Consider the following 17,910-nt stretch of genomic DNA (forward strand, 5'->3'; position numbering starts at 1 on the left):
GCTGATCAGAGAATCAGTTCTACCTTCAGAGAGCCTCTGAGAGCAGAGAGGCTAACAGACAGACACTCTGGGAAGGAGTGTGGAGATCTACTTTCAGAGAGACACTCTGGGAAGGAGTGTGGAGATTCCCTCAGAGAACCATCTGAGAGCTACCTTCAGAGAGACACTCTGGGAAAGAGTGTGGAGATCTGCCTGTAGAGAGCATCTGAGAGCAGAGAGACTAACAGACTGAGACACTCTGGGAAGGTGTGGAGATCTACCCTCAGAGGACTGAGACACAGAGAGACATTCTGTGAAGGAGTTTGATCTTTACAGTAACCAGCTGGAGATATATCTCAGAGAGGCTGCTGTGTGTGATCAGCACTGAGATCCTGGATGAGAAGCAGACAGGGCAAGCCTGCTTGAAGCAGGCCCCTGCACCTAGAGAGGCTAGAGTCTACTCCCCAGGCCTCCAGTTGATATTGTATCGTGTTTTGTACATCTTTGTCGTGTCTGCTGGCGTGCCAGAATAAACCCCATTTTATTTTACAACTTTGTCCTGTCTGGTGCTAGTAATCCCTGTGGTTTTGGAGTTATGGTCTCCCGTGACAATAACACTTTGGCCAAAATGTTTAACTAAATTACCCTTATTCATGAGAATATGAAGATTGACATATCTACCTATGTATTTCATCACAATGGATGTAGCATTGGGCGTCTTTCTTTTGTTATATACATTCGGCCTCACAGAGCACTCATTTTGCAAGAAAAAAACAAATATATATATGATGTGGTGGGTCCTGGTGTTACAGCTTGTTGGAATTATGCGTTTATTAATTTTCAACTGGTATCATTTAGTTGGAGGTTAGTAGGTAAGTAAATGAGAATTTTCACAGGTAGTGTAGGACCTGCATAATGGTCATGCCGTGACTGCAGGCTTATAACGCTTCGGCCAAAGAGAATACCAACATTGAAGTATTTAACTATGCATTTTGTTACATTTGATGTAGCATTGGGTATCTTTGTCTTTTGTTGAAAATATTAAAATAAACAGACTGCACTGTAAATGTTTTTTCAGTATTATAACAAGAAAACATTTCATTTAAACTTGGGTGGGTTTTTTTCGGGGGGGGGGGGGGGGGGGGCGCTCCTTTCATTTGTCCCGGACCCCATGATTTCTGTTGGCGGCCCTGCATATTGCTTGGTCTGCACCTATAACAGAGTAAATGTCTATATAACTATGCCTGAGAAAAGGGAGCAGCTCCCTCACACAGGCAGCATGTCCCTTTATAGAGGAAGGAGGACCACAACAGTGTTAATTTAAATATATGTACAAAAATGTCCCCCCTCCAGAGAACCAAACAATGTTTTATATAACTGGCTGCTGCTGTTTATTTCTCTGCTATAAGGTGTCATGTTCACACCGTCAAAAGAAACATCGGCCCTGACCACTGATCGCCCGCGTGTATTATATCTTCCTTTCCCCCCGTGTTTATTTTATCTCTCCCCCCCCCCCCCGCGCGATTATTATATCTTTCCCCGTGCGTTTATTTTATCTCCATCTCCTCCCACCGCGTTTATTTTATCTCCATCTCCTCCCACCGCGTTTATTTTATCTCCATCCACCGCGTTTATTTTAACATCTCCCCCCACATGTATTATAGCTTCTCTCTCCCGCCGCCTGTTCCTATCTGACGCAGCTGCCCGTCACACTGTGCTTTTATATACAGCACGCAGAGCGCGCTCCCGGATCACGTCACCGCGCCACCAACCGCCGCCCCCGCTGCGTGTGGGAGAGCGGGAGCGCGCCTCCAAACTGGAACTTGGTCGCGGCAGAAGGGCGGGGAGCGCGCGGCTGACCTCTCACAGCAGGGAGGCGGGGGGCACGCGGCTGACGTCTCACAGCAGGGAGGCGGGGGGCGCGCGGCTGACGTCTCACAGCAGGGAGGCGGGGGGCGCGCGGCTGACGTCTCACAACAGGGAGGCCGAGTGTCGCGGCTGACGTTTCACGCAGGGGGAAGTGCGCGTGCCCGGTGTTTGAAAGTGAAGCGCGGGAAGAGGCAGAGCGCTGCTCCAGTTGTTATTATTATTACACACACTGGAGGCGGCAGCGGCAGGTTTTATCATTGCCGGGATTGTCCCAATCCTGTAATATACACGGGGTTCAGTAAGCGCAGAGGCCCGGGCGCCGGAACATATACTGCAGGAGGCTGCGATGGAAGAAACCGACAGCTTCAAAACCCCTCGCAAAGCGGGGAGAAGGCGCTCACCCGGTGAGATATGCTCCATACATACATACAATGCGTACATACATGCATGCAATGCGTACATGTGTACATGCATACAATGCTTGCATACATAAAGGCATACCCCGCATTAGGCTGAGTCCCCGCTGGCGTTGAGCTCGCTGAGTGGGCGGCGCTTGGAGCGGTTACATGCATATATATAAATATATATATATATATATATGCATGCTCACGCAATGCGTGGGAACACACGCTTGGCGCTTTTGTATATAAAAATGTTAAACTTTCACGCTTGCTCGATAGCCTGCAATTGCGCCCACCCCCCGCTTGCGTGTTCGCAAGTTGCAGGACACCCAGCGCTCATGCTCTAAGCATGAGCGCGCTCAGCGCCAGCGGCGACTCAGCCTTAATGTACACAATGGGTCCAGAACATGTATGCAAAGCAAAAATGTACTTAAAGTGAAGCACTGCCTATTTCCACTTATCGATGCATGTACTTTACTGCAATCGTAATATACGTGCATAACTGATGTAAATAACGCATATGTAACAGGCTCTAGTCTCCCCGCTTGCGCACTGCTTCGGTACAGGTAGGGAGCCGGTATTGCTGTTCAGGACGTGCTGACAGGCGCATGCGCGAGCTGCCGTTTGCCGATTAACTTACTCGTGAGTGTCCTTAAACCGGGGTATACCTGTACATACAATGCGTGCATACATACATACATACAGATAAAATGCGTGCATACATACAGATACAATGCGTGCATACATACATACACAGATACAATGCGTGCATACATACACAGAAACAATGCGTGCATACATACATACACAGAAACAATGCGTGCATACATACATACATACATACATACATACATACACAGAAACAATGCATACATACATACATACACAGAAACAATGCGTGCATACATACATACATACACAGAAACAATGCGTGCATACATACATACATACACAGAAACAATGCGTGCATACATACATACACAGAAACAATGCGTGCATACAGAAACAATGCGTGCATACATACAGATACAATGCGTGCATACATACAGATACAATGCGTGCGTATACAGATACAATGCGTGTGTGCGTACATACAGATACAGTGCGTGCGTGCGTATACAGATACAATGCGTGCGTGCGTACATACAGATACAATGCGTGCGTATACAGATACAGTGCGTGCGTGCGTACATACATACATACAGATACAATGCATGCGTGCGTACATGCATATAGATACAATGCGTGCGTACGTACGTACATACATACATACATTGCATACATTCATACATACAGTGCGTACGTACATACAATGCGTGCGTACATACAGATACAATGCGTGCGTGCGTACATACAGATACAATGCGTGCGTATACAGATACAATGCATGCGTGCGTACATGCATATAGATACAATGCGTGCATACAGATACAATGCGTGCGTGCGTGCGTGCGTACATACAGATACAATGCGTGCGTATACAGATACAATGCATGCGTGCGTACATGCATATAGATACAATGCGTGCGTACATACATTGCATACATTAATACATACAGTGCGTGCTTGCGTACATACAATATATATTATCACACACATTTTGACAAATTGTAAAAAAAAATGTCGCTCGCCCAAAAAGACAAAAAGGACACCCCACTCTCACCCCCATCTCGCTGTCGAGTGCTTACCGGCGGCGTCTCCCGGCATTTTCCTGCAACTTTCGTGTCTCCCCCTCCAACTCGTGAAAATTTCTGTGCGGTGTCAAATGGCACTTTGTTGCCATGCCAACGTGACGTCAAGTTGCCATGGCAATGTGCCACCTTGTCACGTCATGCAGCGCCCCTTTGTCATGGCAACGTGGCGGCAGCCATTTTCATGGGATTTATAGGGGAGACAGGACTTGCAGGAGAATGTCGGGAGACGCTGGTGCACCCCGTCATCGGTAAGCATTCAACAGCGGGCAAAATGCACTGCGCGCGTGCATGCGGTGGTCCTTTTAATTTACATTATTTAACCCTGGGGTCAGTGTATGTTTTGTTGGTGGATGCTATTGGTTGCAGGACTCTGGCAGGCAAGGTGTTAATTTGTTTTCTTTTGGGTAAGTGGGGTTAATGTCTCTTAATTATTGAAAAACTGGAAATAAAGGGAAAGCTAATTAATTTCCTTTTTACAGGTTTGTGTGTGCTTGGAGGGATTCCCCATCAAAAGCTAATATATATATATATATATATATATATATATATATATATATATATATATACACACACACACACACACACACACACACACACACACACACACACACACACACACACACACACACACACACACACACACACACACACACACACACACACACACACACACATATATACACACACACCTACATATATATATATACATACACACATATATACATACATACATACATACATACATACATATATATATTCTATTTTTAAAAGTACATTTCTGTTGCCAACATACGGTAACTTGACCATATTTACTTTGTGGTGTTCTCCCATAAGACATCTTCCAAAGCTGGAAGACGCCTTAAAACCCATTGAATAAATGCTCAAAATATAACTGACTTTTATTACAGTTTTATAACAAAATTAATTATTTTAAATAATACCCTTACTGCCCCTTCTTACTCAACATCAGATGGTAAAAGGGATTAAGAGGAAAGAGGCAACACCATGAAATGTAATTTTTTTTTGAGGTAGGAAGGGAAAGGGGGGTGCCAAGACACCATTTAGGTTGGCAGAACTGCCTTGTTTGAAGCTTGTGTGTCTTTAAAGCACCATTGTCTGTAAAATAAATATACAATCCATCCCAGCTGGGAAGCAGGGGATCTCCATAGCTGAACTCAGTTCATTTCAGCTCCGGGAACCCCTTGCTCCCCGATATACTTAGGAAGGTGCTGCCGGTGTATCTCTGCTGTTTTTTAAAGGTCCCACGGCATGCAGGCCAATGGGAATCCACAAGGGATGATGCCGCAGCTTCTTATTGGACCTTTAAACATACATTTTCTGTGCGCATGGGCTGCATCACCTTCTTTAGTAAGCGTCTCAGGAAGCAGGGGGTCCCTTGAGCTGACATCAATGTCGTTCAGCTCCGGAAACCTCCTGCTTCCCAGCTAGCAAATACAAATTCTAAGGCTGGTTCTATAGTGCGGGCGCGCGCACGGCAGTTCTAGATGGCTGAAGTCAGCCAGCCCTCCTGTACAAGGGCCGCGTGCGCGCATAGCGTGGAGCCGTGTGTGTGTGTGTGTGTGTGTGTGTGTGTGTGTGTGTGTGTGTGTGTGTGTGTGTGTGTGTGTGTGTGTGTGTGTGTGTGTGTGTGTACACAAATAAAAAAAAGTTTAATAAATAAAAAAATCATTTAAAACATCTTATTTACGACTTTCTTCACTCGCACAACCCATGCACTCACACATATACACACACACAGTACCTGTGGCTCCCAGCTCTATAACAGGAAAAAGCATGCAGCACGTGCATGCACACAGCCGCATGCAGTATAGAACGGGCCTCAGAGGTTACAGCCCTTTTTATACTGCATGTAATAGTTGTTCCTACAATTTCATGGGCATCCAAGGCTGACTGATGTTAATATCACAATAATGCCGGTTTGCGCATGCACAGAACTGAAAATCGCGGGATCCGCTTTCCAGCGATTTTCACTTCACGGCGGGCCTCTGGAACGGAACCCGCCATATACCCGGGGCCCTCCTGTATATATGGTGGTCATGTCCACAGATTCAAAAGTTTTGGACAAAAATCCAGAATATGTTACAGGAAATGACAGATACAAGAATCCCTCTAGACGCACTAACGTATTTATTAGCAAAGCCTGTTGAAGAGGTATCTAATACGATGAGAAAAATTATCTCTATTGTTCTTACAGCAGCCCGTTGCTCTATAGCAGCGGCGTGGAAGAATATAAATGTACCATCGAGACATACAATAATTAAGAGTGAATGGAGTTAAATTAATGGAGAAACTTTCAGATCAACTTAATCAAAAATTAGATAATTTCTATAAGGTGTGGGAACTGTGGCCTCTGGTTTTTAGGTAGAATCCTGATCATGGTTGGTTGTTATCCCTTGTCTCTTTTACCTTTTAGCCCTTAAGCATCCCCCCCCCCCTCTTCCCATTCCTTTCCTCTCTTGCCCCCCATCTTTATCTATCCTTTTTCTTTATCTTTTCTATGTTTAAAAAATAATTTGAAATTAAAAGAATCCAAAGAGATTTATATATTGATATGCAACATACAGAAAATAGGAAAGCAATATTGTTATGAAGATAATTGTTTTTACTAAGATGTATTAATATTGTTCTTTTATCAAAATTGTACATATAAGTAAGATGTTAATTTTTTTTAGTAAAATAATAAAAAAATATTGAGGGGGAAAAAAGGCATAGGTACATCACATGAAGGGGAATTTATGGAACGCAGTCAATGTTTTGATATTTTTGTCATACCGTTATACTTAAGAAGGTCTTCAAATGAGGAAAAAAATGTCTTCACAAAACTCCTGTTCATGTGATCTGAATCTCCTGCAATACACCCCACTAACTCTGAATTACTGCTGTCCGCTTCACAAATGTGGATTACTGTTGCATCATATCTTTTTCAGGGGTCTGTACAACGTCACCATCTTTTGTGATTCCGGCTTCACCCTTCATGCAGAAGTTTGGGTACGGCACGGGGGTCAGCGTGTACCTTATGAAAAGGTAAGATCAAAGGCATGAACCGCTCGCAATCCTATGCGGTGTTAAAGGCTCAGGTCCACATAGGGCCAAATGTCACCAAGGACAGGGATTCTTCATAAATGTAACACTGTTACAATTTCACGACAATCAAATGTTTCACAAGGAAAAGGATCTGTTTTTGCTATATTCTGAAACGTCACTTTGCCTCCTCCATTCAGTATTCTCACGCAAGCAGTTGTCAAGCATACGGGGCTCAAATGTTTTTCCTAAGAATACTTTTAGAATGTAAACTCGAGAAGCTACCACAGTCTTTGGTATTTCTCAGAGATCCTGCCTCGTACAGGGGTGGCAAATCCAATCTCCAAGGTCTTCGACCGAGCCGCTGATTGAGCCACCTGTGCTGAAGCAGGGATATCCTTAAAATCTCACCTGTTGGTGGCTTTTGAGGACTGGTGTTGGCCACTCCTGCTCTAGTAAAATCTTTACCCAATTATGGCAACTTCTTCCCTTACAGCGACATGTCATGTTCACTGACCACTAAAAATGACCGTCCAATTAAAGCAGCAGTCCAAGCTGGCGGTTTTTTTTTTTTTTTTTTAATTATTATTATTTTTGAAGTGAAACTTCTTTAGTGGCACCTCTGATGGGATAAAACTGGATAGATGGGGGGCGAAATGTGAAACGGAAGTGACGTCACGTAATGGACACCGCTCCGCTCACACGTCCCCTGTCACATGTGGCGGCGGCGATAGCCGCCGGCGCCGCTCCTAATCGCCGCCGCACCCCTCACCCTCCTACACACCCCACACCCGGTTGCTCACATATGCGGTGGCGATAGCCGCCGCTCCTAACTGCCGCTGTTCCGCCGCCCGCTGCCATGCCGCGTGCCACGCATGCGCAGAAGCGGCTGGCAGCGGCGCCGTTCCCCGCCCGCTGCCATGCCGATGGACAGGAGGAGGGAGGCCGGCGCCGCTCCTAACAGCATGGGAATGGGGGGGTTTGAGCGCGCCGCCGGGGGGTGGGGAAGGGGAGAGCTTGAGCGCGCCGGTGGGGAAGGGGGGAGCTTGATCGCGCCGCCAGCGGGTGGGGAAGGGGGGAGCTTGAGCGCGCCGCCGGGTTGTGGGGAAGGGGGGAGCTTGAGCGCGCTGCCGGGGGGTGGGGAAGGGGGGAGCTTGAGCGCGCCGCCGGGGGGGGGTATCTGCTCAGAAGACTCAGACTGAGCCCCCCGGGTCCGCAGCTCCGCCGGGGGTGGGGGGAGTCAGGAGAGAGGGGTCAGGACACAGACAGAGAGACATACGGTGTGTACACACAGAGAGATACACATACACTGACAGACACACACACACACACACACTGACATACACACATTGACTGACACATACACACATTGACTGAAACATACACACACTGATTGACACACATACACACACTGATTGACACACACACACTGACTGACACACACACACTGACGCACGCACACACACTGACGCACGCACGCGCACACTCTGATGCACGCGCACCCCAGTGATGTACCGAACACCGCCCCTGAATGATGTGCCTATTCCTTCCCCCCCCCTGTGAGCTCCCCCACCCGCTCAACATTCATGATGCTGGTACTGCTGCCAATAAACACATACACACACACACACTGACGCATGCACACTTTGACGCACGCACACTTTGACGCACACTGACTGACACACACACACACACTGACTGACGCACATAAACACACTGACTGACACACATAAACACACTGACTGACACACATACACACCCTGACTGACACACATACACACCCTGACTGACACACATACACACCCTGACTGACACACATACACACCCTGACTGACACACATACACACACTGACTGACACACATACACACACTGACTGACACACATACACACACTGACTGACACACATACACACACTGACTGACACACATACACACACTGACTGACACACATACACACACTGACTGACACACATACACACACTGACTGACACACATACACACACTGACTGACACACATACACACACTGACTGACACACATACACACACTGACTGACACACATACACACACTGACTGACACACATACACACACTGACTGACACACATACACACACTAACTGACACACATACACACACTAACTGACACACATACACACACTAACTGACACACATACACACACTAACTGACACACACACACTGACACACATACACACACTGACCGACACAGAGAGACATTCACACAACACAGAGAGAGACATACACTGACACACACACACACACACATTGACTGACACACACGCACACATTGACTGACACACATGCACACACTGACACACATGCACACACTGACTGACACACATACACACACTGACTGACACACATGCACACACTGACTGACACACATGCACACACTGACACACATGCACACACTGACTGACACACATGCACACACTGACTGACACACATGCACACACTGACTGACACACATGCACACACTGACTGACACACATGCACACACTGACTGACACACATGCACACACTGACTGACACACATGCACACACTGACTGACACACATGCACACACTGACTGACACACATGCACACACTGACTGACACACATGCACACACTGACTGACACACATGCACACACTGACTGACACACATGCACACACTGACTGACACACATGCACACACTGACTGACACACATGCACACACTGACTGACACACATGCACACACTGACTGACACACATGCACACACTGACTGACACACATGCACACACTGACTGACACACATGCACACACTGACTGACACACATGCACACACTGACTGACACACATGCACACACTGACTGACACACATGCACACACTGACTGACACACATGCACACACTGACTGACACACATGCACACACTGACTGACACACATGCACACACTGACTGACACACATGCACACACTGATTGACACACATGCACACACTGACTGACTGACACACATGCACACACTGACTGACACACATGCACACACTGACTGACACACATGCACACACTGACTGATACACATGCACACACTGACTGACACACATGCACACACTGACTGACACACATGCACACACTGACTGACACACATGCACACACTGACTGACACACATGCACACACTGACTGACACACATGCACACACTGACTGACACACATGCACACACTGACTGACACACATGCACACACTGACTGACACACATGCACACACTGACTGACACACATGCACACACTGACTGACACACATGCACACACTGACTGACACACATGCACACACTGACTGACACACATGCACACACTGACTGACACACATGCACACACTGACTGACACACATGCACACACTGACTGACACACATGCACACACTGACTGACACACATGCACACACTGACTGACACACATGCACACACTGACTGACACACATGCACACACTGACTGACACACATGCACACACTGACTGACACACATGCACACACTGACCGACACACATGCACACACTGACTGACACACACACATACATACTCACTGACTGACACATACACTGACTGACACATGTGTGCCGAGCACGGGCGTTATAAGTCAATTTCTGTGACAAAAGTCAAAGAAGTTTCACTTACTATGCGCGTGCACAGCACACACAGCTTTTTTTCCCCCCTTTAACATGTGCATCAATAGAATCAACACAATAAGTCATTAGCCAAGTTGCCGATGTATCCGTTCTCCTGTGATTGATCAGCAAAAATTCGGCTGTGGGGTTCACTAAAAAACTACAGAGTAGTATTCAAGTGGGAGTGGACAAATTTTATATATATATTTCTATATATAATGCAAAGCAACAACCAGCACCCTGTAGTAATGAAAAATCCAGATGTTAATCCCATAGGTAAGAATAATGTAGATATTACCAGATTGGAGTCCAGCAATGCGGAGACAGCACACCAGGAATGATATTCAAAATTATTCTGTATTGTAGAAAAATACAGGCACCCCAGCCAACGTTTCGGTCTGCAGAGAGCGACCTTCTTCAGGGCAGTGCAATGGTCAAATGACCGTGACATGCATTTATACCAACACCCTGTGACTCATGACACCCAATTCACCAATCGGAGCATAAGAAAAGCCCACAAAATAGCTCACCTGTTGTCAGTAATAGCCTTACCTGTTAGATTGCAGGCTGATGGTCATGTGTGTCTTTATTGCTTAAGGGATTGGTCAGATGTCAGCAAGCAAAGAGTATGGTGGTTGCCTGGGTTCAATCTGCTGTTGCCATATCGTAATTGCACATGCGCAAACAAGAGCACTATTTATGTTTAATGTGCACCGTCGTGGCTCCATTAGGGCAGATTATGGGACTGCGCATGCGCATATCGGAGTGTACGGCGTCACCATGATACATAAAGTATGGTGGCCGCTTGGTGTAAGCTTATCGTGATTGCGCATGCGCGACCAATCGTAGCGTCGTAGATACTGTTTGTACAATCATAAGCTGCATATTTGCATAAGGGTGTGTCCTGCGTCACCATGGCAACCCGTGGCAAACAGCTCGCCCCTACTACCCTCACGTAGCTTTATGCATAACCGGGCATCGGCATGCCTTGCCTGTGGCGCCTCCGCACGCGAGGTAAGGTGACCGGGGGGATGGGGACACCTGGCTACACACTATTATTGCAAGATGATGCATAGAAACTGTACTTGGGCCAGACTGCTGCTTTCAAATGTTTTTCAGTGGTTGTAACAAAATTGAGAATAAATCATTGGTGTTATTTTTATTTTTTGCCGAGTTTCTATAATGTTACACGCAAATATCTAATGTGCTAGACTACAGATATGAGAACTTAATGTTATGTTTCAATCCACAGATCTCCAAAAGGCCTTTCTCATTCTCCCTGGGCTGTGAAGAAAATTAATCGTCAGTGTGACAACTCCAGCAGAGACGTCTATGAACAGAGACTAAACGAGGAAGCCAGTATCTTAAAAAATCTGCAACACCCTAACATTGTAGGTGAGTGTAAACAAGACCCGCTGTCAATGTGTTTACAGTATACGGTATTTCTGAGAGATTCTCATGTTTACATTTTATTTTATGCTAATGAGGTTTAGGAGAGGCTAAAGCAGGTGTGTCAAATATGTGGCCCACTGTAGCGTAGTCGGCAGATTATGGTCGGGCGGGCAGCACGGGGTGGAGTTGCGGCCCTGTTTGTCATTGCAGTGATGGGAGGTGTGGCCCCCACCCTTATTGTCTTTGAGAGGGATGGGGGGGGGGGCGAGGGAGGGGTGGTGCGGGACTTGTGGCGCCCCTCTGCTAGTGAGGGCATGTAATATTGTGCTCCTGTGAAATTGTTAGAGTTGAGGTGGGGAGTAAGAAAGCGTGAGGGGGGGACGTGTAGAGGAGAGGCAGGTGAAAGAGAATGTAGGGAAGAAACTGGGTGATGAGGGGGAGAATCAGGGTGAGGGGAGCATGTGGATGAGTAGCTGGTGTATTTTGATCATTTATGGTACATATGGCCCAGATTAAGTACAGTGAAATCTGATTAGGCCCTTCATATTAAGTAAATTTGACACCCCTGACCTAAAGTGTTAACAGCTGTCAAACAAACACAGTTTGTCTATTTTTTTCCCCCAACTAGTTTTTGTTACGAACAGGAGATTAATAAAGCTTCAAGTTCATAAAGAGGGTACAGGTTCAAAAAGATTTACAAGAGTAATGTGTGCCTATCTGTTCTTGTCAGCAAGGATTTTATATGCTAACTAACTGCTCTGGACTGTTGTAGTATGTAACAAATACCTATTTTCTGAAGGTTATATTTTGCTATATTGCCATTGTATGAATAAAAGTACTGTACTGTGATTTGTTATCTTAACTAGATAGCAATGTACTCTCGACTCAATCAGATGTTTCCCATGCCTGTGTTTCTCTAAGGTTATCGTGCCTTTGCTAAAGCAAATGATGGCAGCATGTGCCTAGTGATGGAATATGGGGGTGAGAAGTCTCTTAATGCCCTCATAGAGGCAAAGAATGAAAATGGGGAAGGTCCATTTCCTGCTTCAACCATTCTAAAAGTTGCTCTGAATATGGCGCGAGGCCTGAAGGTACGGCACTACCATGTGTATGTTTCAATAAATGCATCCAACCTTTCTTCATACTATATACTGCAAATAAAAATATCACTTGTGAGCACATTCACTTCTCAGACCGGTCTGCAGCCCTTCCTTTCCCCATTATCTCAGTGCTTCCACTACAGCCATGGATTCTGGGAAATGACATGCAAATCAGCACAGTGTTACCTGTGACTTAATGTCCATTTTAACATGGACCCCTATAAATGTATGCCCGCCGTATTACACAGCTTTTCAGCACAACCTGGATTAAAGAAGTGTATAGCCAGTGACCCTACTCACAGACAGCAGCTTCTACCTTTTGGGTCTCGTCTGTGTGAGTATTGTTCATGCAATATAGAATTCCAATAGTATTTAGTTGTGCTTTAGACACTCATTCTTGGGAGATTGTGATGCCCTTAACTGGACTCGCTTAAATGAGCATTGGATGTTGGTCATATTTTATTATATCGAACATTTTGGCTTTTCTCAGCAATGCTGTGCTCCTGAAAGTTCTTATAAAACAATATATATACGTACAAGTGTATAAATTATTTTGAGAAGCGGTCCGCAATGTTCCTTGAGTAGAGGGCACACACTTCGTATTATAAAAAAGTAAAACCGCTTGATGTTTATTGGGCCAGTAGATTTTTAATACACTCGTACACAAGAGCTTCTGATGCACTCCTGTGTCCAGGTACCAATTGTATATATGTCTTTCAGTGTTTGCCATTGCATAATGTTATCAGTTGCAAAACATTGATCCCACAGAGATCAAATAGTTGTTGTTCAAGTGGGCTTTTAGTTCTAGGGTTGTGTTCCCCGTTCAGTGTCGGGTCAAAAGGGGGCAAGTGAGAAACCACTTGGGCATGGCACCTAAATATAATGTATGTGGAACCCTGTATATTATCTGCTTGGGATGCTTTGTTGGATCAAACGTGTGTCTGTGTGTCTACATTGATACTGGTGTGGAGGGGGTGGAATAAATGAACATGTAAATTATATTCTCTTGACTTGTCCTGTAGTACCTCCACAATGAGAAAAAACTACTCCACGGGGACATCAAGTCATCCAATATTGTTATTAAAGGTGACTTTGAATCCATCAAAATCTGTGATGTTGGAGTATCCCTGCCACTGGATGAAAACATGACTGGTAAGTCACTGTTAAGGACCGCGTATATTGTATCACCCTCACCCAGTGATGAGGCTTTATCGAAATAAGGTACCCACACACGGACCAGCAAAGCAGGTCTTCACCATGACCATTGTCCATGTAAGTCGTACAGTTGAGATTTTTTTTGATCGTATCTTACAGTAAGTAAAGTAGGTACAGATGTAGCAAGACTTTACATCCCCGGCGCCACACACGAAGAAGCAAAAGTCGTCAGTTCTGGGGAGGGAGGAAGGGGTCTGGGCTGAATGGGACATGCCGCAGCGGTTATCCTTCGGTTGCGTGACACCGGAGAAACTAAGCTTTGCTACATCTATCTGTATTACATGAGCAAAATCCCTTGCATCAAATGACCTGTCCATTTTTGTCTTCATTGGACAAATAACAGACTTTAGGGCCATTCGCCTTATCGGAGAACATGTGTTGGTATCTCTTGACATCATATACTCTCTCCAGGATTCCAAGGGCTATTATTCTGTCTGTAAGATCATTCTTGTACACAAGAAAACAGCCTTGTGTTACAGTTCTGACTTCCTCTAGTTTTTGTAGAAGTAGATCTAACATGCAGGGAAAAAACGGCCTTGAAACTGTAGATGCCATAATGAAGCAAACCTACACGTATGGGGCACTAACATCTGACCATGGGTAAATTGTGAAACTTAATCATCTTTCTGTCTGCCTTAGTGAGTGATCCAACTGCCAATTACATCGGCACAGAGCCATGGAACCCGAAAGAAACCTTGAATGAAGATGGGGTCGTGACACACAAGTCGGACATCTATGCTTTTGGTCTCACCCTTTGGGAGATGATGACCCTTTCTGTCCCCCATATGAATTTGCCGCCCGAGACTGATGAAGGTACACTGCAGATAATACTACGTCACTTTTCAGTGTTTCATTTTTCAATTGCATATTGTCAATAGTCAAATATATTGTATAGACTCTTTTTGAACTGTCTGGATCTAGTGGGTTTGTAGTCTCTACATAAACTTGTTTTTATTATGGGATTTTTGTAAACATGCTAATGGCCAGGCATAATTATTTCCTATGTGTAGTTTGTGTCATCTTAACAGTGATGTGAATATCATTTCTTTACTACTTTTACTTGTACAGATGATTCCTTTGAGGAAGATGACTTTGATGAGGATGCATATTACGAGGCTTTGGGGACAAGACCCCCACTTAATATGGAAGAACTTGATGAATCTTATCAGAAAGTAATTGGGCTTTTCTACATTTGCGCAAGTGAAGACCCAAAGGAGCGACCTTCTGCTGTCCAAATTCTGGAGGTTTTAGAGGCAGATGCTAAAAACTAAGCATTTGTACCTCTTCAAATGTATGTTACCTTGTATGCGGTTGTGTTCTCCATATTTGCTATAGAGCCACGTTCTCTCTGACATTTAGTAAGCTTTTGTAGAGAAGCCCATTTCTAGATTCATGTGACTCACTGGAAACAAAAGTTCAACAGACGAGTTAATTTCTAGTTTAAATACTCATTCTTATGCTCCATGTTAATGTTTATCGTAGATAACAATGCTTGGACTTATTTAATACCAAACAGTTCTTTGTGAAACAAGTAGACTGTGAGACTTCCACAATTAAATGTGTTGTCTGTTTCACCCACTTTATTTCATGAGCACGTTGAGTGTTCAGGTTTTACAACCTTATTACAGCGTGTTTGGATACTGTTGTCTGTTTCTGTACAGTGTATATCTTGGCAGCAAAAAGAATGGAAAAAATGTACTTGGAACTTATTACTTTTGATGGTGGGTGGGGAGGGCCTGTTGATGTACTGTTTTAATGCAATTAAGCCACTGAAACAATAATTCATGAACCATCAAAATGTGTCGTGTGATTTTAGCTTGGCGGTAGATTAACCCTTTTAACGCATTGTATTCTAGCAGTGACAGAGTTAAGGGTTTGGCATAGAAACTGGAATTTGATGGGAAAATGTACATGTGAAATAGTTTGGCTTTCCATCTTTGATCTTTCATCCTACTCTGCTTTTACATTTAACCACTTTAGTGAAGGAGGAAACGTTGGCAAAAGGGGGTGTCCATGTACAGTCTATTTGTTTTGTTATATTCATGTTTTATTCATGTTTGTTTCCACTACATATTAAAACTATCCTGGCTAAACCATTAGAAGTTAGTGACTTTACTCTAAGATAATGGTGTTGAGTTAAAGGGGCAAATCTGCCTTATTGACACAAAAAAAAAAAAAAAAAAACCTTTGTCCCTTCTATTCCAGTACAAATGACTGGAAGGTTGAGCCCTCTCCGGTTGGGGTTAGGAAATTTAATCAGGCCATATAAGGCTGTATTTATTTGTAAAAAAAAAAAAAAAAGTGCTGAGTTTGATCTTATATAATACAGATCTGGCATAAAAAAATTGAGTTTCATGAACCACGTGATTTTGTTTGCATTACTGCACTGTATTTTTATTTATTTTTTACATTAAATGATTCTGCGCTCCCCATTGTTAAGACTCGTAACAAAAGACACAAAAGCCTCAGGGCTACAGCCAATAAGACAAATGATAAAGTGAAATACTTGTTTTTCTTTTCATGTTCACGAGAACAGAAAAACAGAAGTATTTAACTATATAATTTGTCATATTGGATGTAGCACTGAGGCTTTGTCTCCCTTGGTTTTTTTTATGTACAGATGTATCAAGATTTATCGTGGCCACAAGAAGCCAAGGCTAATTTCCTGGTAATTACATTTTGTAGGGTGCTTGCACCATCTTTGTTTAATTAGATTACAGTAAATGACAGTTTAGAAGATAAAGAACACAATCTTCTTCATCTGACATCTTTGTGCCGGCTCTTGTGCAGTTGCACCTGTAAATTACCCTATTTCCTCAATTCTAAGACGCACCTTTTTTTCGATTTTCACATGTCTGAAATTGGGGTGCGTCTTAGAATCGGTGTATTAAAAAAAGTGTCTACAGTACTAACCCCCTCTTTTCACTTAACGTGTTTCAGGAGAGGTCCCATGTCAGCGGAGGACGAAGTGTGCGGCGGCGGCGGCAGGAGATGTCCCACGTCTGCAGATGGTTGAAGATGGACAGCGGGCGGGAGTGCGGTGGCGGCGGCAGGACAGGTCCCAAGCCTGCAGGTGAATGAAGACAAGACAGCGGGCGTGCAATGGTGGAGGAGTCTAATATATCATAATAGCAGGAGCAGAGTGGCATAGGGGAATGGCTTGGGAGGTGCACACTGTAACACCGAAAGTTGACCTGTGTCTGACTTCCGGTTGCAGTGTGCACCTCCCTAGCCGTTACCCCTATGCCGCTCTGCTCCTGCTCGGCTCTCCTGCAATTATGATCTCCTGCCGTCGAACCCCACCGCACGCCCACTGTCTTCTTATCTTCATTCACCTGCACATTTTGGACCTGTCCTGCTGCCGCACACCCACCCGCTGTCCATCTGCAGACGTGGGACCTCTCCTGCCGCCACCGGCCGCTTGATCCTCCGCTGACATGGGACCTCTCCTGAAACATGGTAAGTGAAAAAATAATTGTCCTCGATTGTAAGGGCCAAATCGATGGTGCGTCTTACAATCGAGGAAATACGGTAATCGAGAAGAAATGGATGCATAAATTACTGTGGAATGCGTA

The 17,910-nt window shown here is 44.9% G+C and overlaps 1 protein-coding gene across 1 annotated transcript; it reads left to right on the top strand.

The window, feature by feature from the left end:
* The first annotated feature begins 1,947 nt into the window (after nucleotides 1-1,947).
* On the top strand, nucleotides 1,948-16,429 carry PBK (PDZ binding kinase). The gene is made up of 7 exons (XM_075598715.1): nucleotides 1,948-2,252; nucleotides 6,892-6,988; nucleotides 11,881-12,023; nucleotides 12,942-13,111; nucleotides 14,143-14,272; nucleotides 14,975-15,148; nucleotides 15,404-16,429. Exons 1-7 carry the CDS (start codon nucleotides 2,195-2,197, stop codon nucleotides 15,604-15,606), a joined length of 975 nt encoding a protein of 324 aa, XP_075454830.1. The 5' UTR covers nucleotides 1,948-2,194; the 3' UTR covers nucleotides 15,607-16,429.
* Nucleotides 16,430-17,910: the final 1,481 nt, after the last annotated feature.

This window comes from Ascaphus truei, chromosome 4, assembly GCF_040206685.1.
Source record: "Ascaphus truei isolate aAscTru1 chromosome 4, aAscTru1.hap1, whole genome shotgun sequence".
Classification (NCBI taxonomy): Eukaryota; Metazoa; Chordata; class Amphibia; order Anura; family Ascaphidae; genus Ascaphus; species Ascaphus truei.